Source organism: Musca autumnalis, unplaced genomic scaffold (genome assembly GCF_047663935.1).
Source record: "Musca autumnalis isolate F117 unplaced genomic scaffold, ASM4766393v1 scaffold_2, whole genome shotgun sequence".
In the NCBI taxonomy this organism is placed as follows: domain Eukaryota; kingdom Metazoa; phylum Arthropoda; class Insecta; order Diptera; family Muscidae; genus Musca; species Musca autumnalis.
This window is the reverse complement of record NW_027411755.1, coordinates 228695279-228717106: the sequence shown is the minus strand read 5'-3', so window position 1 is coordinate 228717106 and position 21828 is coordinate 228695279. Positions and strand designations below refer to the sequence as shown.

At 34.5% G+C, this 21828-nt stretch overlaps 1 protein-coding gene across 6 annotated transcripts in view; it reads left to right on the top strand.

Annotated features, from left to right (window-relative positions):
• The window catches only part of LOC141395327 (uncharacterized), an 88587-nt gene that overhangs the window by 20952 nt on the left and 45807 nt on the right, over positions 1-21828 (top strand). The window contains exons 1-2 of one of the 6 annotated variants that reach the window (XM_073970993.1): positions 5714-6147; positions 19706-20396. In XM_073970993.1, the coding sequence (XP_073827094.1) occupies positions 20165-20396 (232 nt within the window). In that variant the 5' untranslated portion in view covers positions 5714-6147; positions 19706-20164. Of the gene's footprint in view, positions 1-5713; positions 6239-11896; positions 12147-19705; positions 20397-21828 lie in introns of those variants that run through there. The other 5 variants (XM_073970992.1, XM_073970995.1, XM_073970996.1 and 2 more) reach the window with 5 other exon arrangements.

The following is a 21828-nucleotide window of genomic DNA, read 5'->3' as shown; positions in this document are numbered from 1 at the left end:
TCTGAAACATACTTGGGGTCTAAAACCATGAAAATGTATGTTATCTTCTTTCCCTAAAGGCTGGGGGTATAAAAAACGTTCCTATAATACCAAATTAATCTTTCCTCTCCCCGTGAGAAACCGGTTAATTTTTCAAAATATGTGAAATATGTTGAGGGGACTATAACAACGAAGATCTATATTGACAATTTTCTCCAAGGACTTTCTGCACAAAACCTCATTTGATTAGAAATTCTGTGCCAAATTTTAAAGAACTACCTTAGAGCTCTCTCTCTCTCTCTCTCTCTCTCTCTCTCTTGATTTCTTCCAACTTATGGAGGAGATAAAAAATGCAATGCCCATAATTTACCTTCGATTTGTTAAGATTTTTTCTTTCGTTCGTTTCATCTTTCCTCAGCATAAATCAATTGAGAAATTATACCCACAATACACGGACAATAAATTTCATAGAAATTTGATCTGAATCTTCTTTATAAAAAACAAGTAGCTCTACTAATTGAAGAAAAAGAGGATTTCCCATAGAATACGAATTGTTCTTTAGTTCTATTAGCCTTCCTCATAAAATTCCAGTAACTCTTCTTATCTTTATTCTTTCAAAAGGTCTTCTCTTAGGAGACCAATACCTATCTTCACAGTTCACAGTGCGCCTTTACTAATTTTAAATTAAAGGTGCTTACACCTGGGAAGTTTTTGCGGATTCTGAAACTACAATGTTCATAGATGAGAAAAAAACAAAAATCAAACAAGTGAGCAAAGGCTATAGTCGGGACGGTGCCGACTATGTGATACCCTACACCACTACCCCAGTGAATAGGCTTTTCACTGGTAAATATTTCTTTTAGGGAGATACTAAAGTTATCAGCCACCCTGACTTTAATGCCAAATGACTTAGGACGAAGTGAACATAGGTCGAATACACCATATAGACGCAAACATATTTCGCATTAAAATAAAAACATCAACATAGTAAAATTGGGATAGCTTTGCGCCATTTGTAAATACTCAGATAAAGCTCAGATGATCTTGTTTCAAAGCTCAGATGGTCTAGTTTCATTATCAAGCTTTGCCCTTGGAATACGTCCAACAGAAGCAGAAATATCCCCAATGGAAATAAAATTCCACAAATTGGAAATTGGCATATCTGAGCGTCTTTTTCTATATCGCTAGTATATGACCAATTTTAGTAACACAGCTGGGACCAATTTAATCTCAGAATGTTTTAACTGATAATTTTTGTCGAAACTCATCCAAGCAAAGCTATGATATTCGTCAGTTGCATTACCGACTTTTGTGATATCTCCATTGTTTGACCACCTACACCAATCCTTTCGAAATACTCTTGCTAGAAGCGGAGATATTCGCATAAAAAACCTTGCCCATTCCGACCCATGAATATTATGCGGTCGTCACTAAAATCAGTAGGCTTCTTCGCTTCTGGTACTCCCATTAACCCCCGAAATTTCGTGACGATCCAATGGAAATTGCTACCTGTAGCGTGATTACATAAAATGAAAAAATGGGATGTATTACCGACTATTGTGATATCTCCATTATTTGGCCACGTACGCCAACCCATTATGCATCCTTGTAAAGACGGGATCTTCTATTTGCATATTCAGGTTTTGTTTTTGGAAGGTCCGCAACCAATGCTGTGATATTCGTCATCATACCCTTCGTCATCATACCCATAATATGGAGGGTATAATTAAATTTGTTAATCAGTTTGTAACACATCGAAATATTCATCGTAGACCCTATAAAGTATATAAATTCTTGATCAGGGTAAAATTCTATGTCGATTTAACCACGTCCGTCTGTCCGTCCGTCCGTCTGTTGAAATCAAGATGCAACTCGCAATTTTTAAGATAGAGCTTTGTAATTTGGTATACATCCTAGGATGTTTGGTATTACAAATGGGCTATATCGGTCCACGTTTTGATATAGCCCCCATATAACGGTACCACCCGATTTTCGGTATTTTGAAGGTTTTAGTTGCATTATCACACCGAAATGGCTGAAATTTTGTACTTAGTCATGGTTGGGGGTATAAAACTTTCCCCTAAATTTTTGTCGGTATAGGTCCATATAGCTCCCATATAACGGTACCACCCGATTTTCGGTATTTTGAAGGTTTTAGTTGCATTATCACACCGAAATGGCTGAAATTTTGTACTTAGTCATGGTTGGGGGTATAAAACTTTCCCCTAAATTTTTGTCGGTATAGGTCCACGCATTCATGTAACCCCCATAGAACGGTACCACCCGAATTTCGGTATCTTGACGGTTTTAGATTCATGTTCACACCGAAATGGCTGAAATTTGGGACTTAGTTATAGTTGGGGGTAAAAAACGTTCCCCTAGAATTTTGTTGGTACAGGTCCACGCCTTCATATAGCCCCCCAAGGAAGGGTAACTCTAGATTTTCGGTATTTTGAAGTTAGTGACTTCAATATTCCACCGAAATGGCTATAATTTAGTATTTAGTCTTCGTTGGCGTATAAAACTTTTTACCCAAATTGTTTACCCAAATTGTTTTACCGTAATTGCTGAAATTTCCATTTTACTTCAATACCACTCGTGGTGGAGGGTGTAATAAGTTCGGCCCGGCCGAACTTAACGCCGTTCTTACTTGTACGACAACCTACTTTATATCGTTAGAAAGTTGATGCTTTCTACTTTCATTGTCAGGTTTGCTTTTGGTATACCTCTTATAGAAGCTAAGATATTCGCTTTGGAATAAAACGTTGACATTTTCCCCTAATAAGTTTTCTGCCAATTCCGACCCATAAATATTATCCGACCATCACCAAAAATAGGCTTTTTCCCCTCCGGGACCCACATCAACACCTAAAATTTGTGACGATCCGATCAAAATTGCGATCTGTAGCGTGATTACAAGGTTTAGATGAACAGACGGATGGACACACATAGCCAGATCGACTCAGTTCGCCGAGACATTCATTTTGGTACATATAAGTATGGGTCTACGACCATTATTTCGATGCGTTACAAACTTTTTGGCCAAAACCAACTTCTAATACTCTCCCCACATAGTGGTGTATGTATAAATCGCAGCCAAAGTTTCCATTTTTATGGCTTTTTTAGGTTTTCACGATTTTGCTTAGAAACCCAAGTCCTATTGATATGCAAACCTAAAAACCCTAAAAATGCGAACTTTGACCGCGATTTATTTGAATGACTATATAAGAAAACGGGACCCGTGGACCTTCTATAAGATTACTAGTAGGTTTTCCAGCCAAGAAATATTGTGTCAAAATATAGATTAAATTTAGCCCTCTAACTGAATACACGCGTTAAATATTATAGGACTTGCTGACATGATTTCTCATAGTGTTCTTATACGAGGGCGGTTCGGAAACTTCTTAGTATCAATGAAAGAGAATAGTTAGTTTTTCAAAAATATTTTTATTTTTCAATATAATCTCCTGAAACTTCAATACACTTAGTCCAACGCTTTTCTAGCAATTCTATCCCTTGATTAAAATAGTTTTCCTCAAGGTCTTCAAAATAGTGGTTTACAACTGTAATTGCATCTTCATTTGAGGTAAAACGCTTGCCAGCAAGGAATTTTTTTAGATTTGGGAACAAGTAAAAGTCACTGGGAGCTAAATCAGGAGAATAAGGTGGGTGGTCAAGCAACTCGTACTTGAATTCGATGATTTTAGCCATTGTTAAAACACTCTTGTGCGCTGGTGCGTTGTCTTGATGAAAAATTATTTTTTTGTGCTGTAAGCCAGGACGTATTTCTCGAATTTGTGCATTTAATTGATCCAAAAGGTTGCAATAGTACTCTGAATTTATTGTTTTACCCTTTTGCAGATAGTCAATCAATAAAATACCTTTGAAGTCCCAAAAAACCGTTGCCATAACCTTACCAGTCGATTGAATTGTTTTTGCCTTCTTTGGGGCACTTCCTCCAGATTCAGTCCATTGTTTGGTTTGTTCTTTTGTCTCTGGAGTATAGTGGTGGATCCATGTCTCATCAACAGTTATGAAACGACGCTTAAAATCCATTTTATTTCGCTTAAAACGATCCAAACAAGCTGGAGAAATGTTCATTCTTGCAGAAAGCTTTTTCATCTGTAGTTCTTCATGCAAAATTAAATGGACTCGATCATTTGAGATGCCCATGATATTAGCAATTTCACGCACTTTTATTCGTCGATCATTTAATACCATATCATGTACTTTGGCTACAATTTCTGTTGTTGTTGCTGTTTTTGGGCGTTCACTACGTGGTTCATCTTCAATGCTTGTACGACCACGTTTAAATTCAGCAACCCAATTTTTTACTGTTGCATATGAAGGAGCACTTTCACCTAACACATTCACCATATCATTATGAATTTCTTGTCCCGATAAACCTTTTTTATGTAAATATTTAATGACAGCACGCATTTCTAATTTTTCCATTGTAAAAAATTGCGGATGCGTCTTTTTTGAACACCTGTTTCTATATGAAGGAGTTGCCAGATCGAAACAAAATTTAACATGCGCTCATAACAGAGATGGAAGTTTCCAAAACACTTAAATTTTTTCTCCTTATACCGCGCTTTTTGTGCTAGGCTAAGAAGTTTCCGAACTGCCCTCGTATTATGAATAAATTGAACATAAAAATGTAATACTCATATCTCTATCATGTCGACATCTCCAAATAATAGTATGCTAAGTCTGAAAAGTGAGTTTTGCAGGAGAAGCTCTCAAAGTTTACAGTTTTCTTTGACCTTCACTACAATTCTGAGTAAACATTTGTTTATAACTTCTGTTCTGATTGATCGATCATTACCAAAATTTGACAGAATTTAAGTTAAAGGACCTAAAATGTAAAGAACTTGAAAACGTGCTAAGTCGACTTAGCATACTATTGTTTGGAGGCGTCGATGTCATCCTGGAGTTTGTTTATAATTTATAATGCACGGACAGTCGGACAGATATAGCTTGCTTATTTTATCTTCTCAAGATATGAAGATAGGCGTAACAAAAGGGGATCTAAGACGAATATTTGGCAATGTTGCTGTTGTTGTTGATCGCTGTAGGGTTTTGGGCCCATAATAATGGACTTGCCTACGAAATGTTGTTGTATCGTTGTAATTAGGGCCTATTTGTTGTAAAAAAATAAAAACGATGCTTGAACAGCTCTTAAACTGCACAACTTCGAATTAAACTAAGTTTTGAGAAAATATGTATAATGTTGTAGAGTTGACTACTCTAGTTCCTAGTTCACTGTACTAGTTCCAAAACGTATGAGTAACGTCATAAAATCGTGTCATATTACGTATACGCAGTTTGTTCATACAAATAATGTAGGCAATTGGAACTACGTAGTGAACTAGATAGTTCCATATATTCAACTCTATAATGCTCGACAAAATCTGTTATTCCTTCCCACTTACTTTTAAATCGGCAACTCTGTTTAGATACACTGGGAGGCAAAATTTAACTGTAATCATACTTAAGACTACTAAAAATGCTTGTACCGTAAGATAAACATTCAGACAGTTATAAAAAAGCCACACTTATACAAACAAACATAAAAAAACAATATCTTCGTCCATCAAACATTGACGCCTTCTACATCAAAACACAACGTAATTATCATTATCGTCATCATCATCGGCAGCAGCACGATTACTATCGTTGTCATCATCATCACCATCGTCAACACCATCACTACTACGCTACACTATACAGCAGAGCACAATACTACAGTAGTACGTACTCACAATGGCCAATTACCACCGGACAGGAGTTTGCAACACAGCTCGTAATTTTATATCAGTACGAAACGGGAATTCAACGAGTGCGGTTGCTTAATACGGCTGACAGACGACAACACAGCAAACGTGCCAAGTAGTTCAACACGAGAGACAACAAATCAAGAAGTCATAACACAGAAAAAATAAACTAAAAAAAATAATAATTCGGTAAATTGAGTAGCAAAAAAAAAAAAAACAAACAAATAAACACACCAACCAACATCAACTAAAGAATTGAAAATTTAGTAGAAGAAAAAAAATAAATAAATTGAAAAGAATACAAGTGACACAACAAGACAGTCAGCCACCAAAAGCGAATGAACACAGAAGACGCAATCAGAACGAAGAAACGACGAACAAAAAAATCCCAGTAACTGATGAAGAAAGAAATCACTTCCATTCCATTCTTCCATTCATTTGGTATCTCTTGCTATCTCCCTGCCACACGGCGGTGTTTATGTGTATGTGTGTGTGTTTGTGCCTGTGTGCGTGTGTTGCAATTTTAAATCAAGATAAATTAAAGTCATTCAATTGTAATTGGTGCTGCTGATGCGGCTGTTGCCACAACCATAGCAAGTAACGGCAGTAGCACTGTCCCCTTCCTACAGTTGTTGTTGCTGCTGTTCTTACTGTTGCTACAACTATTTATGCTGCTGCTTCTGGTGTTCATAACGATAATGATGATGACGACCAAAATGCTTATTTTACCCTGTAATGGCCTGCACCATCACCTAAACATCGAATGTACCACAAACTAAAATGAACTGAACTTGTGTGTGCAAAAATAATTTCGGAAATTGACTATGAACGACAGCTGAAAGAAATCATTGACGTTCAAATGACAGCAGTTTATTACTAAACGCAAAAAACGAAGAAGTTTATTGATTTGTATGACCGACCGGACATTGGTCCGTTCCATTTTTGGAAAATTGCAATCATTGGCATATTGTTTGCCTTGATTTGTGTCACAAAAGATTCAAAGATCACATAACGAATTCTGGAAAATAAATACCTTGAGGCATTATGTCCCTGGACGACTTCTTAGAGGCCTTCTAGTCCTAGAAGACATCATAAACTGCTAAACGCAGAAGACCTCATAGAAGTCTTCTATTTGCAGAAGACTTCATAAAGGTGTTTTATTGGTAGAAGACTTCATGAAAGCTCTTCTATTCATAGAATACCTCATAAAGCTCTTCAATTCATAGAAGACCTCATAAAACTCTTCTAATCATAGAAGGCCTCATAAAGCTCTTCTATTCGTAGAAGGCTTCATAAAGGTATTCTATTTAGAGAAGACCTCAGAAGTAGAACACACCATAGAAGTCTTTTATTCGTAGAAGACCCCATAAAGCACTTCTATTCTTAGAAGACCTCATAAAGGTTTTCTATTCTTAAAAGACCTCATTAAGGAAAACCTCATAAAGATTTTGTTTTCATAGAAGACCTCATAAAGGACCCAATAAATGACTTCTATACGTAGAAGACCTCATTAAGTTCTTCTATACGTAGAAGACCTCATAAAGGTCTTCTATGAGTAGCATACCTCATAAAGGTCTTTTCTTTGTTGAAGACATCATAAAGGTCTATTTTTCGTAGAAGACCTCATAAAGGACTCCTATTCATAGAAAACCTCATAAAGCTGTTCTTTTCATAGAAGACCTTATAAAGGTCTCCTATTTGAAGATAACCTCATAAAGGTCTCCTATTCGTAGAAGACCTTATAAAAGTCTCCTACTTGTATAAGACCTCAAAAAGGTCTCCTATTTGTAACAGACCTCATAAAGCTCTTCTATTTATAGACGTGCCCATAAAGGTCTCTTATTCGTAGAAAACCTTATAAAGGTTTCCTCTTTGTAGAAGACCTCTTTTATTCGTAGAAGACCTCATAAACGTCTCCTATTTGTAGAAGACCTCATAAAGCTGTTCTTTTCGAAGAAGACCTCATAAAGGCCTTCTACTTGTAGAAGACCACATAAAGCTCTCCTATTTATAGAAGTGCCCATAAAGGTCTTATATTCGTAGAAGACCTCATAAAGGTCATCTATTCGCAGAAGACCACATAAAGGACTCCTTTTTGTAAAAGACCTTTTAAAGTTCTCCTATTTGTAGAACATATCATAAAGGTCTCCTATTTGTAGAAGACCTCATACAGGTCTCCTATTCGTAGAAGACCTCATAAAGGCCTCCTACTTGTAGAAGACCTATAAAGGTCTTCTACTTGTAGAAGACCACATAAAGCTCACATATTTATAGAAGTGCCCCTAAAGGTCTCTTATTCGTAGAAGACCTCATAAGGGTCATCTATTCGTAGAAGACCTCATAAAGGTCCTCTATTCGTAGAAGACCTCATAAAGGTCTCATATTTGTATAAGACCTCATAAAGCTGTTCTATTCATAGTAGATCTCATAAAGGTCTCCTATTTGTAGAAGACCTCATACAGGTCTCCTATTCGTAGAAGACCTCATAAAGGTCTTCTACTGGTAGAAGTCCACATAAAGCTCTCCTATTTATAGAAGTGCCCATAAAGGTCTCTTATTCGTAGAAGACCTCATAAAGGTCCTTTATTCGCAGAAGACCTCTACTTGTAGAAGACCACATAAAGCTCTCCTATTTATAGAAGTGCCCGTAAAGGTCTCTTATTCGTAGAAGACCTCATAAAGATCCTCTATTCGTAGAAGACCTCATAAAGGTCCTCTAGTCGTAGAAGACCTCATAAAGGTCTCCTATTTGTAGAAGATCTCATAAAGCTCCTCCATTCATAGCAGGCCTCATAAAGGTCTCCTATTTGTATAAGACCTCATAAAGCTGTTCTATTTATAGTAGATCTCATAAAGGTCTCCTATTTGTAGAAGACCTCGTACAGGTCTCCTATTCGTAGAAGACCTTATAAAAGTCTCCTACTTGTATAAGACCTCAAAAAGGTCTCCTATTTGTAACAGACCTCATAAAGCTCTTCTATTTATAGACGTGCCCATAAAGGTCTCTTATTCGTAGAAAACCTTATAAAGGTTTCCTCTTTGTAGAAGACCTCTTTTATTCGTAAAAGACCTCATAAAGGTCTCTGATTTGTAGAAGACATCATAAAGGTCTCATATATGTAGAAGACCTCATAAACGTCTCCTATTTATAGAAGTGCACATAAAGGTCTCTTATTCGTAGAAGACCTCATAAAGGTCATCTATTAGCAGAAGACCACATAAAGGACTCCTTTTTGTAGAAGACCTTTTAAAGTTCTCCTATTTGTAGAACATATCATAAAGGTCTCCTATTTGTAGAAGACCTCATACAGGTCTCCTATTCGTAGAAGACCTCATAAAGGTCTCCTACTTGTAGAAGACCTCATAAAGGTCTCTTATTTGTAGAAGACATCATAAAGGTCTCATATATGTAGAAGACCTCATAAACGTCTCCTATTTGTAGAAGACCTCATAAAGCTGTTCTTTTCGAAGAAGACCTCATAAAGGTCTTCTACTGGTAGAAGACCTCATAAAGGTCTTCTACTTGTAGATAAAGCTTTCCTATTTATAGATGTGCCCATAAAGGTCTCTTATTCGTAGAAGACCTCATAAAGGTCCTCTATTCGTAGAAGACCTCATAAAGGTCCTCTATTCGTAGAAGACCTCATAAAGGTGTCCTATTTGTAGAAGATCTCATAAAGCTCCTCCATTCATAGAAGACCTCATAAGGGTATCCTATTTGTATAAGACCTCATAAAGCTGTTCTATTCATAGTAGATCTCATAAAGGTCTCCTATTTGTAGAAGACCTCATACAGGTCTCCTATTAGTAGAACACCTCATAAAGGTCTCCTACTTGTAGAAGACCTCATAAAGCTCTCCCATTGATAGAAGTGCCCATAAAGGTCTCTTATTCGTAGAAGGTCCTCTATTCGTAGAAGACCTCATAAAGGTCCTCTATTCCTAGAAGACCTCATAAAGGTCTCCTATTTGTATAAGACCTCATAAAGCTGTTCTATTCATAGTAGATCTCATAAATTTCTCCTATTTGTAGGAGACCTCATACAGGTCTCCTATTCGTAGAAGACCTCATAAAGGTCTTCTACTGGTAGAAGATCACATAAAGCTCTCCTATTTATAGAAGTGCCCATAAAGGTCTCTTATTCGTAGAAGACCTCATAAAGGTCCTCTATTCGCAGAAGACCTCATAAAGGTCCTCTATTTGTAGAAGACATCATAAAGGTCTCCTATTTGTAGAAGATCTCATAAAGCTCCTCCATTCATAGAAGACCTCATAAAGGTCTCCTATTTGTATAAGACCTCATAAAGCTGTTCTATTCATAGTAGATCTCATAAAGGTCTCCTATTTGTAGAAGACCTCATACAGGTGTCCTATTCGTAGAAGACCTCATAAAAGTCTCCTACTTGTAGAACACCTCATAAAAGTCTTCTACTTGTAGAAGACTACATAAAGCTCTCCTATTTATAGAAGTGCCCATAAAGGTCTCTTATTCGTAGAAGACCTCATAAAGGTCCTCTATTCGTAGAAGACCTCATAAAGGACTCCTATTTTTAGAAGACCTCATACAGGTCTCCTATTTGTAGAAGATTTCACAAAGGTCCTCCATTCATAGAAGACCTCATAAAGGTCTGCTATTTGTATAAGACCTCATAAAGCTGTTCTATTCATAGTAGAGCTCATAAAGGTCTCCTATTCGTAGAAGACCCTATAAAGCTCTTCTGTTCATAGAAGACCTCATAAAGGACTCCTTTTTGTAGAAAACCTTTTACAGGTATCCTATTTCTAGAAGACCTTAAAGGTCTTCTGTTTGTAGAATACCTCAAAAAGGTCTTCTAATCGTAGAAGACCTCATAAAGGTCTCCTATTCTTAGAAGACCTTATAAAGCTCTTCTATTCATAGAATACCTCATAAAGGTCTCCTATTTGTAAAAGACCTCATGAAGCTCTTTTATTCATAGAAGACAACATAAATGTCTCATATTTGTGGAAGACCACATAAAGCTCTTCTGTTCGTAGAAGACCTCATAAATCTCTTCTATTCGTAGAAGACCTTATAAAGGTCTCCTATTTGTAGAATACTTCATAAAGCTCTTCTATTCGTAGAAGAACTCATAAAGATCTCCTATTTTTAGAAGACCCTATAAGGGTATCTTATTCGTAGAAGACCTTATAAAGGCATCTATATCGGCAAAAGTCCTACTAAAGTCTTTTATCTTTGGAAAGTGTCCTAAATGTAGTGTATCCACAAAAGAACTCCTTAAGGTCTTTACAGATGACTTCTTAATGGTATTATTAAGGGACTTTCATTGGAGGTCTAAAATTTTTCAATCCGAAGAACAACTCCTGAAGATCTCCTATCCTTAGAAGGCCACTTAACGGTCTTCTATCCATAGAATACCTCTCCCAATCGTCTATCCATGGAAGACCACCTGACGGTCTTCTATGCATTGAAGACTTCCCAGCGATATTATATTCATAGAAGACATCCTAAAGGTCTTTTATCCCTTGAAGATGTCCTAAACGTCCACTATCCATAGAATTCGTTCCATACTTACTCCTAAAAACCTTTCTAACCACAGTGCCTTAAACGCATACAAACGTTGTCGCGCCTCAGCGTATTTAATTGAAATTAATTTGTCTAACGGTGATGAATCTGAAAAAAACACGAGTGACTGCGGTCACTCTTGTTTTCTTTTTTCCATTTTCTTATTTGTTTGTTTATTCTATTCTATGTTCTCTTTTGCATACTCTTTCTAAAGCCAAAAAAAGAGGTTTGTTTGTCAGCAGCAAAAGACCCCGAAACAGCCTTGTATGCGATCAGATTTAAGTGCAGGGGTCAATTAACCCCTCCAACTGTCGCCCTATGTCACACACACTCACACACATGGTAATCGTTTTTACACAGACAAAACGTTGGACAACTAAGTCTAGTTTTCAATTAATCTGTTGTATATCTGAGGCATATGTATGTATGTGCATGTGTATGACCAGTCAAGTCAGTCGTTTGCTGCCCCTCCTTAGTCATAAAATTATTTTCATATTAAGACCAACATCGCCACAAATATTTATTGCGATGTTTGGTTTTGGGTGAAAGTTCTGAGCGTTAAAGCTCTGAACTGATTCTTTGCATTTTTATATCCGGAATTATTCAAAATATAAATTGTACAAAAATAGAATAGTTTAAGATGACGGTTGTTTGCGTTGAGTATCTTTCTGCATCTTCTATAGTAATTGTGTTTTGAAAAAATAAAAGAACTATTCTATATTTTTCTATGGAAGAAAAATTTCTTAAATAAAAAAGTGAAATGTTCAAAATATATTTATGAGCATAGGAAGAACAAAAAAGTTTCCAATTATTTTACATACTTAATTAATAACATTAATTCTCAAGTGCGTTAAAGTGAAAATAACAAAAGCCATAATGTAGATTTTCCGAGCGATTCATTTTTTTATTTATCATTCATTTTATGTCTCAATGGTGTTATAATATGAATTAAATTTAGTGTTTTAGTTAATAACCATTCTTGTTTTTATTATTCCATTATATTTTATCGAAACTCTATCAAAATATACATCTACTGACCGATTTTAAACAAAATTTTTTATGGACTCTCGAAACTACTAACCCACTGCTTCGTGTAACAAGAAATGGTATTTAAATATTTACAGCTTAATTACATGGTGATTATTCCACGTACGAGGCACACTTACTAAAAACCAAAACAATAACGAATGTAACACACACAATTTAAAAAAAATATATGTTTCTCCGTTAGGGCGATGAGCATCATAGCAAAGAATCTTTTTTTGTAACAGGTAGATTCATGTACCTATCACAAGCTATTATTGAATATTTTGTTGTTTTTTACGTTAGCGCTGTACATTCTGCTTGCTTATTGTCTTTCCAAAAATAAAAAAAAACTATCTAGATAAGAAAACAAGGACGTAATTTTTATACTCTCCACCAAAAAATATTCTAAACTTATATGGAATAATTAATCTTGTTTCTGTTACGAAAGTACCAATGGCCACAATTTTAGGTGGGGCCCGGGCCCCCCCGAAATGGTTTGGTTGAACAAAATTTTTTAAGCTACTGTAACTAGTTATTATATTTTTTCTCATAAAAATGTTTGTATATTTGAAGATTTCAAATTAAAACTTATATTTTCTTAAGTTTCTGAACAGAAAATGTACATCATTAACAAGTTTTGTAAGAAAATATTTTAAAAATTTTTGTTTGTAAGCTGTTTTTGAGAGAAACTTCCAATGAAATCTGAATTACTTCTTTATGTCATATCATACCACTGTCAAATGCTAATTCCTTAATGAATATACCCCATGTCTATTATTTATTCAAACTGTATAGAGCTCTCGAGGCTTGAAACTCATCCGGTTATAACAAAAATAACGAGTTCAGTATTGTGGCAATGGAAATATATAAAAAAAATCTATTGAATACAATGTATGAAGGGTCGGTCCTTCGTGGACTACATATTGAAAGACAATTAGAAATTTGTTTTACTGTCATCGCCAACATTTTGTTATTCTGTTTTAGACAAATTTGCTGCTAAACAGTATGAAAAAATAATGAAGACAAATGAATTTTTGTGTGTCACTTGGTTTTTACTTATCATCACCGAAGTATAATTGTAACCTCAGACTTTAGATTACGAGATAATATACACTAGGATTGTATCGTATAGATGTCATCAAAATAATGATTTAAGACTTCACATATGTTTGGACGATATTCGTTTCAGCCAAGATGGAAGTACTTATAACCGTCCGTCCGTGTGTATCTATGTTTGTCTGGCAGGTTGGAACTCATGATAACTCTCGGTCCAAGTTATGGATCTCGTAATGTTTTGTCCAAATTTAATTTAAGTCATATCGGTGCCTCCGCCATAAAAGTTCACTAAAATGGTCGAAGGGACTAACCGATTCGGTCTAAAATCGAACCTAATATGGTTCGCAAGATTACTTCCAAAAGTACATCAAGCGAATATGTTTGGACAACATCTTCAGGTCTCTTATACAAGTCTAACATAACTGCAGTTTAAAGACTGCTCGATGATTCTTTGGACATTTTGTAGTCTTGTTTACAGCGATGTCCTACTTTTTGTGGACAAGTTTATGCTTCCTGACAAAGCTCTAAATACTACGGTGGCCAAGTAAAAAGCTTATGGGCGCGGTAACTATCGAGAGGAGTGTCTCTCAAATAATTATTAGTGAATAATTATGTGGGGTTCAATAAGTCCATCAAAGTGTTTGTCATCGAGTCCAAAACCTTCTAATCGTACAATTAAGAAAACAAATTATAACGCTTCTTTTGTAACATAATATTAAAAGTAAAAATAATCCTAATCTATCTCTTTCGGTAAATAAAACTGTGCAACATTTTTAAGGTAATCTTGTGCAAATAATTTGAAGTGAGGATTTTTTTAAAGTACAGACCCAAAGTACAAAAGCCCTAGTTCCGTTTTGTTGAGTCAGATACAGCTTGGATTTTATGGCCCCATCTAAACATTGTTAAATAGCGACTTTTTAAACAACTCGGGGCTATACCTCTGAAAGCAATGCAAATCTTCTTCTGACCTTTGCAGCAAATTTGTAGATAAGGGCCAAAATAAAATATTTGGAGAAATGAAAAAAATAAATTTTATAATATATCTAAAAATTCCATAATTTGTATACATTTCGCACCATATCTCCAAAACTGTAAAATTTTTCTCAATGTTTTCATTTGGAAACATGTCAACGACAACGACAGCCGATATTCTTAAAAATTAGGCTAAGATAATCGAAATAGTGAAAATCTTGCTATAGCAAAGACAACGGCAATTCTTTGTGGTTGTAAAATGCTGCGATAAACCATAACGTGGACCTGTATGATTAAAAACTTCAATATACTTCAATAAATTTTACATGGCGACATTACGGAACGTGGCCCGATATTGTCAATTTTCAATTCTAAATATCCTACTCTGTAAATATTTAAAATTGTATCCTTAGTCCCGATTTACATTAAACGATTTTTCTTGCGGCAATTTTTCTCGTTCTCTTTTAAACTTGCCACTTGCGTTTATACAGGCAATTCCGTTTCTGTAAGTTTTGTTTTCAAAACAATGAAAATAATGTCAAAAACGAAAAATATAAAAGGAATTGCCTGAAAATTGCCGGTACGAGCAATTTTTTCCACTTCCATACCCCTTACGTGTCTCTCCTACAAACTGAGACTTGCCGCACGTAAACTCGCCTAATGTAAATTGGGACTAAATATTATGAATTCTTTCTATTGAATTTATATACTTTGTACCATTATTTCATATAAAATACAGAATAGAATATGTGCCAAAATGTCCAGTCCATCGGACAAAAATTTACCGAGATATAAGCTTTCGAAGGGAAACATTTATTGTGTTTTGTATGTAGCATAGAAACTAAAAACGTCTTTTCCTCGAAGTGGCACTTTATATGTTTTTGTGGGACTATTGTACACATAAATCATGTGCTTAACCGAGAGTCTTTAAAAAAACTGTTGACGGAGTCAGAAAAAATATCAATGTTGTACAGTGTTTTGTTTTTGTTAAAATCGAAATTTTGATTTTAACTGTTCAAAAAAATTGATTTTTTTAATTCCTTTTCGATAATGGACAAGATTATTAGGTTCGTAATGATCCCACAAAAATATATGCTGATCGGTTTATTCTTTTTCAAACTACAGTGGGTACTGCAAACTGCTTTAGTGCTTTATAAGCGGGCATTTGAATGTAAGATTTTTCAAAAAAAAAAAAAAAAAGATAGAAGGTAACTTAAGGTTTAATAGATTTTTTATAAAAAATGCATGAAAATGGCTTTTCTCGTGCTTATAAGTGGCCATAATCCCTTAAAATAGCTTTACGTAACGCTACAAAACACTTGAATTTTTCATGATTTTTGGTCAAATTGTAGAACATTTCATTCTTCTAACTAAATGCCTTTCATGTCCTTTTCGTCCTTTATTTCTTGAACCGTAGTGAAATAACTAATTCGTAAGTCTACATATCAATAAATAACCAATGCCGAATATACAGAAAAATCAAACATAGTTTTTTTCTGAACCAAAACCGAGTAAACATCAAAAAGGACAATGAAAGCGGGACATTATTGATTAGTTGCCAAATAGAACCGTACCTTAAATCTTCTGAGCAACATTTTTGTAGAATATTTGGATGCTGAAAAATCTCATCTTCTGGTACTTTCACTACGGTTCAAGAAATAAAGGACGAAAAGGACATGAAAGGCATTGAGTTAGAAGAATGAAATGTTCTACAAAAAGATTCGCCAATCGATTTGACTGAAGACATGTCACCTCAAAATGAAGCTACAACAACGCCAAACAGAGATATGGAGCTATTTTACCAAGTATTATAGGGAAAAAATCAAAAACTTAATCGCGCGAAATCTCAGAAACTTGACGTATGGCGAAAATTTCCTTTTGGGTTCTTAGTATACTCATCAAGGACTTTCATATCCAAAAGAAATTTTCCACCCCCCAGACTTTGAGTTCCATTTTGTGTCACAGTGTTATTAACCATATTCTGACACCCCAGCGTTATCTCAGCAAAATTTGAAGGAAGGGGTTCCATGCGATGACTTGATTTCATGGCATCTTTTGGATTGGTTCAAACGAAGTCGTGAAAGATCCGATCTTTTCATTAGCATTTAAACCAATGCAAAGAAAGTAGTGAAAGATCCGATCTTTTCATCAGTATTTGAATCCATGCAAAGGAAGTCGTGAAAGATCCGATCTTTTCATCAGCATTTGAACCCATTCCATCAATCCAATAGAGATGAATTTTGTGTTTATACCCTCAGCATTTATGCTAACGAGGGTATATACACTTTCATACGTGCAAAATGTGCCTCTTCGAAATAATGGTTTTAGACCCCAAGTATGTTTGGACGAATGTGTTTCAGACAATTTGGAGTCGATTTAGAAATGTCCGTCCGTCCGTCTGGCTGGCTGGTGCGCACGATAACTCTCAAACGGATGAGCCGATTTGGTCCAAAATGTGGCTATCGTAATATTTTGTCCAAACTTAGTTTAAGTTCGAAGGTGGGCCATATCGGTCTACTCCTTCAGGTACCTCCCCCACAAAAGTTCGAAAATGTTCGGAAAATTTGTGCGCACGATAACTCTTGATAACCGATTACCGATTTAGTCCATACTTTGCACATCGTAAATGTGTACCAGACTTAGATTATGTTTCAATATGGACTCAATCGGTCCACTCCTTAGGGTACCTCCCACACAAAATTTCGGAAAAGTTCAGTTTAGGGCCTGCTCTCGAATCACTTTGATTTATGTTGTAGCAACTTATATTCACTGCCCCTCATACGACGGTACAAGTTTCATCAGGGGCAAGTCCATACTTCCTGAGAAAATAGCCTGAAAGGTGCAAAAAACTCCTATGACACCGTGTGTAGTGTGAACGGCAGATCCTTTCGAGAGTTATCTTACAACTCTCGAACGGATCTGCCGTTTCGGTCCAAAATGTGGCCTTCGTAATATTTTGTGCAAACTTAGTTTAATTTCGTAGATAAGCCATATCGCTCCACTCCTTCAGGTACCTCCCCCACAAAAGTTCAAAAATTTTCGGAAAGATTGTGCGTACGATAACTCTTTTTGGACAAATTCACTTTAAGACCTGCTCTCGGATCACTTTGATTTGGCGCAAAAACTATGAAAATACCTGTGTTCCAGATATGTGCCTAAATATTGCCAATCCGACTGTAAATCACTATAAAACATTAAAAAGCGTTCGTGAAATTTTGGTCTAAATATTGTTATTGCTTTTTTATGCAATTTTTGCTTACGTGAAAAATCGTCATTTTGGACCATGAGATCGTCAAATTGTCATTTTTCAATTTCGAGCCAAAAAGTCGTCAGAATGTCGATAAATCGTCAAATTCGGCAACACTGAGGAAGAAGCATACTTATTGACCGTGTAACACGTAGAGCTATCAATCTGCGGAATGCCGCCACAACTCACAATGAGAATTAAAGTATCCTAAGACTGGCGGGGGAAAGCTAGTCCCTCACCTCCATTTCTGGTGCGATCCTTCCCCGGTACGTTGTAACCATTACAAAGCTGTAGTTGTTGTTGAGCTTGCTTCACCGCGAACACAATATACATTAGGGTTATAACTTTTTTACAACCTGATATATCTGTATCATAGCGTGATGAGTTTCTATATAAGATTACATGAAATCTTAATTATAAAATGATTCGATAAAAAAGCTCCCGTACAAAGAGCTTTTAAAGTTTTGGTTTTTCAGAACTTTTGAAAATTTTTTGAAGTAACTATAAGCAGACATTTAACTGAAAATAGGTATAGGGACACACGACATAACCGAAACATAACCGTTGGTTTCTCACTATTTTATTACGCATATATCATATATATATATATTTCATATATCATAAAAATTAAAAGTGGTTTGTGCGGAACCTTTTTCAATATTTATATGAAATAAAACAGGAAATAATTTTTTGAGATTTTTTTTTTCAAAAATATTTTTTTCAAAGTGGTTTTTTATAATAAAATAAAATGAATGTTATTTTAGGCATTAGTAGGCAAAAGTTCATGCATTCCCACTATAGGAAATCATTTTGAATAAAAATGTCAAAAAGTCATAACCCTAATATACATACTTCCTACTGACCCACATTGGCCCGGATTAAAATCAGAGGTGTTTCATCTGTTTAAAGTACATTACGTTGACTAATCTTGGTACAATATTTTACAATTATAAATTGAATTATAATAATATTTATCCAAGATTACAATCAGGACTATGTTCAGGTCTATATTCCACACGGGGCCCGGGCATAACCCTCAAAATGATTTTGGGAGTTATGCCAGCTTTGTAAAGTATTTGCATATTTTTAAAAAATTTGTATTTTTTTTTTTTAAATATTTTCGTCAGCGGCAGGCGCTTTTCTGAAAGTATCATTTTGAGAGTTATGTCCGTTGGGAGTTATGTCACGGCATCATTCCACACACAAGACATGCTCTCCTATAATAGTAGACCTACAATATTCATCTGAATCTAAAATGCTTTTCCACTTTTCCACCACCCTTTGCCTATGTTTATACATTAGCGAAAGTGATTATATGTTATGCTACTTTAACATACATTTTCCATTTCGCATTCCTATCCAAGTAGTTTTTCCTTTTTTCAACTTCATTATATGTTTGTTTGTTTTGGTAGCCGCTTGTAATGCAGTTTGGAATTCGCATTGCATAACATTAATTGTTGCATCACGTCAACATTGTTATTACCACAGTTGTCACTTTCAAAATCAAAAGCGTTTTATAAAAAAAAAAACTAAACAATGTTCCACGTTTATGGTTAAAACAAGCCTGCAAAAACATTGCTTAAAATGGGAGCATTAAACTCATGGTTGTACTATTAGAAAAACAACAACAAGTTGTTTTAGGCGGATAACAATATTTTTACATTTTCTGGAAATTATAAAATTGCATTACATGGGGGGTGAGGGTGAAATATTGCAATGATGTAATTAAATAATAAATGGCAAAGAAAAAATGTCTTGAGAAAGTGGGTAAAATATGTAGTCCAAAAATATGATTTGAGGCGAGCTTTAATGACCTAATTTTTTCTAATATCCTGAACGTTTATAAAATGTGATGTAAAAAACCATGACCATATTCAGTGGCTTATTTTGTCACATTGTACACTTCACACGATTCCCATTACAAACTTTCTTTACTCGTTGTACAAGATTTCACATCAATTGAATTAAATAAATCAATCACGGATCTCTTAACACAGACAAATACACCATACACACAGAGAGATCGAGATAACCAGGTGAAAAATTCCAATCGATTAATGGTTATTTAATCAAAGAAATGTTTATTTATTTTTTTAATTACAGCTTAAGTCATTACACGAATCGTGGAAATTTGAAACAAAAAGTGTAAAAACAACAATAAGTGAATTATAAATATAATAATATACAATACTCGAAGACAACAATTAAAAAAGATTTTCAACCAATTAAACAAAACGCCATACAAAGCGACTATACACAGAAACAACAAAAGCAATCAATCTGCTAAAACGATCTCCGTCTATCATATTAAAAACAAAACAAAAATAACAAAAAAGTGCAACATTTACAAAACTAATAAACAATGTTTAATAACAAATAACCTGCATATCTAATAAAAAATATTACAACAACAAGAATTGTAAAATTTATTTAACGAAAAGTCGTGCCATCATATTGCATTTTTTGAATTGAATCGTTTTCCGAACCTATCACAACCTATTAAGGGTTAGAAACGCCCTCGAACGTTCTAACTTTACAACGTCATACACAATAATAAACAAAATGTGGCTCCATTGGTCTCTGCTTGTGATCTCGGTGGCTTCGGCTTCAGTTCTACAAATCGATCAGAATCTCAAAAATATAAAATTAATCGAAAGCAAATTCATACCGGATGTCAATGTTTTGCCTGCCGATCAATCCATAAATATTAACGATGAAAATTGGCAACAGGTGCGTCGCTTCATGGAGGATGGTTTGCCTGTCTTGGAGATTTATGGCTATAAGCCACAAAGAGGTAAGTTTATAAATAATTGTATGTAACAATAAACTTGTTTCGTAAATATTAATTTTTAAGGAATTTTTTAAGGTGAAAACATAACTTATCCTTCCTATCACCAGCATTTGTTTTCAATATTTTTTTAAGAACGTGGATTTTTTTAAAGAATTTGTTTTCTATATTTTTTAGGGACGTGGATTTTTTAATGAATTTGTTTTCAATATTTTTTATGAACGTAGATTTTTTAAAGAATTTGTTTTCAATATTTTTTAAGGACATGGATTTTTTTTAAAGAATTTACTTCAATATTTAAGGACGTGGATTTTTTAAAGAATTTGTTTTCATTATTTTTAAGGACGTGTATTTTTTAAAGAATTTGTTTTCATCACTTTTAGGAATGTGTATTTTTTATAAAATTTATTTCCTGAATATTTTTTAGGGACGTGGATTTTTTAAATAATTTATTTTCAATATTTTTTAAGGACGTTGATTTTTTTTAGAATTTGTTTTCAATATTTTTTAAGGACGTGAATTTTTTAAAGAGTTTGTTTGCAATATTTTTTAAGGACGTGAATTTTTTAAAGAATTTGTTTTCAATATTTTTTAAGGATGTGGATTTTTTAAAGAATTTATTTTCAATATATTTGAAGGACGTAGATTTTTTTAAACGGGTGCTACCGTGGTGCAGTGGTATGCACGCCCGCCTTGCACGCAGAAGGTCGTGGGTTCGATTCCCCGGCCAAGTAACCTCATTTTTCAACGGTGTCAAAATACTCCTCAGTAATGTCGGCGACATTTCCTGAGTATTTCAGCCTTGAAAAAACTTTTCCACAAGTGGTGTATTAAGATACGACGTTAGGACTCAGCGATAAACAGTAGGTCCCATATCATTGAGCTAAATATGAATCGGGGTGCACTCATTGATATGAGATAAGTATCCCTTGTCCCGTATGGGATGTTGTAGAACAATGTTTTTTTTAGATTTTTTAAAGAATTTGTTTCCAATATTTATTAAGGACGTGGATTTTTTAAAGTATTTATTTTCAATATTTTTTAGCACGTGACTTTTTTAAAGATATTGTTTACAATATTTATTAAGGACGTGGATTTTTTAAATAATATGTTTCAATATTTTTATAAGGACCTGGATTTTTTAAATGATTTATTTTCAATATTTTTTAAAGGAGTGGATTTTTTAAAGATTTTGTTTTCAAATTTTTTACGTGAGTGGATTTTTCAAAGATTTTTTTCAATATTTTTTATGGAAACGGATTTTTTAAATAATTTATTTTCAATATTTTTTAAGGAAGTAGATTTTTATAAAATTTATTTTCAATTTTTTTTAAGGATTTTTTTCAATATTTTTTAAGAAATTGGATTTTTAAAGAATTTTATTTCAATATTTTTAAGTACGTGAATTTTTTAAAGAATTTATTTTCAATATTTTTTA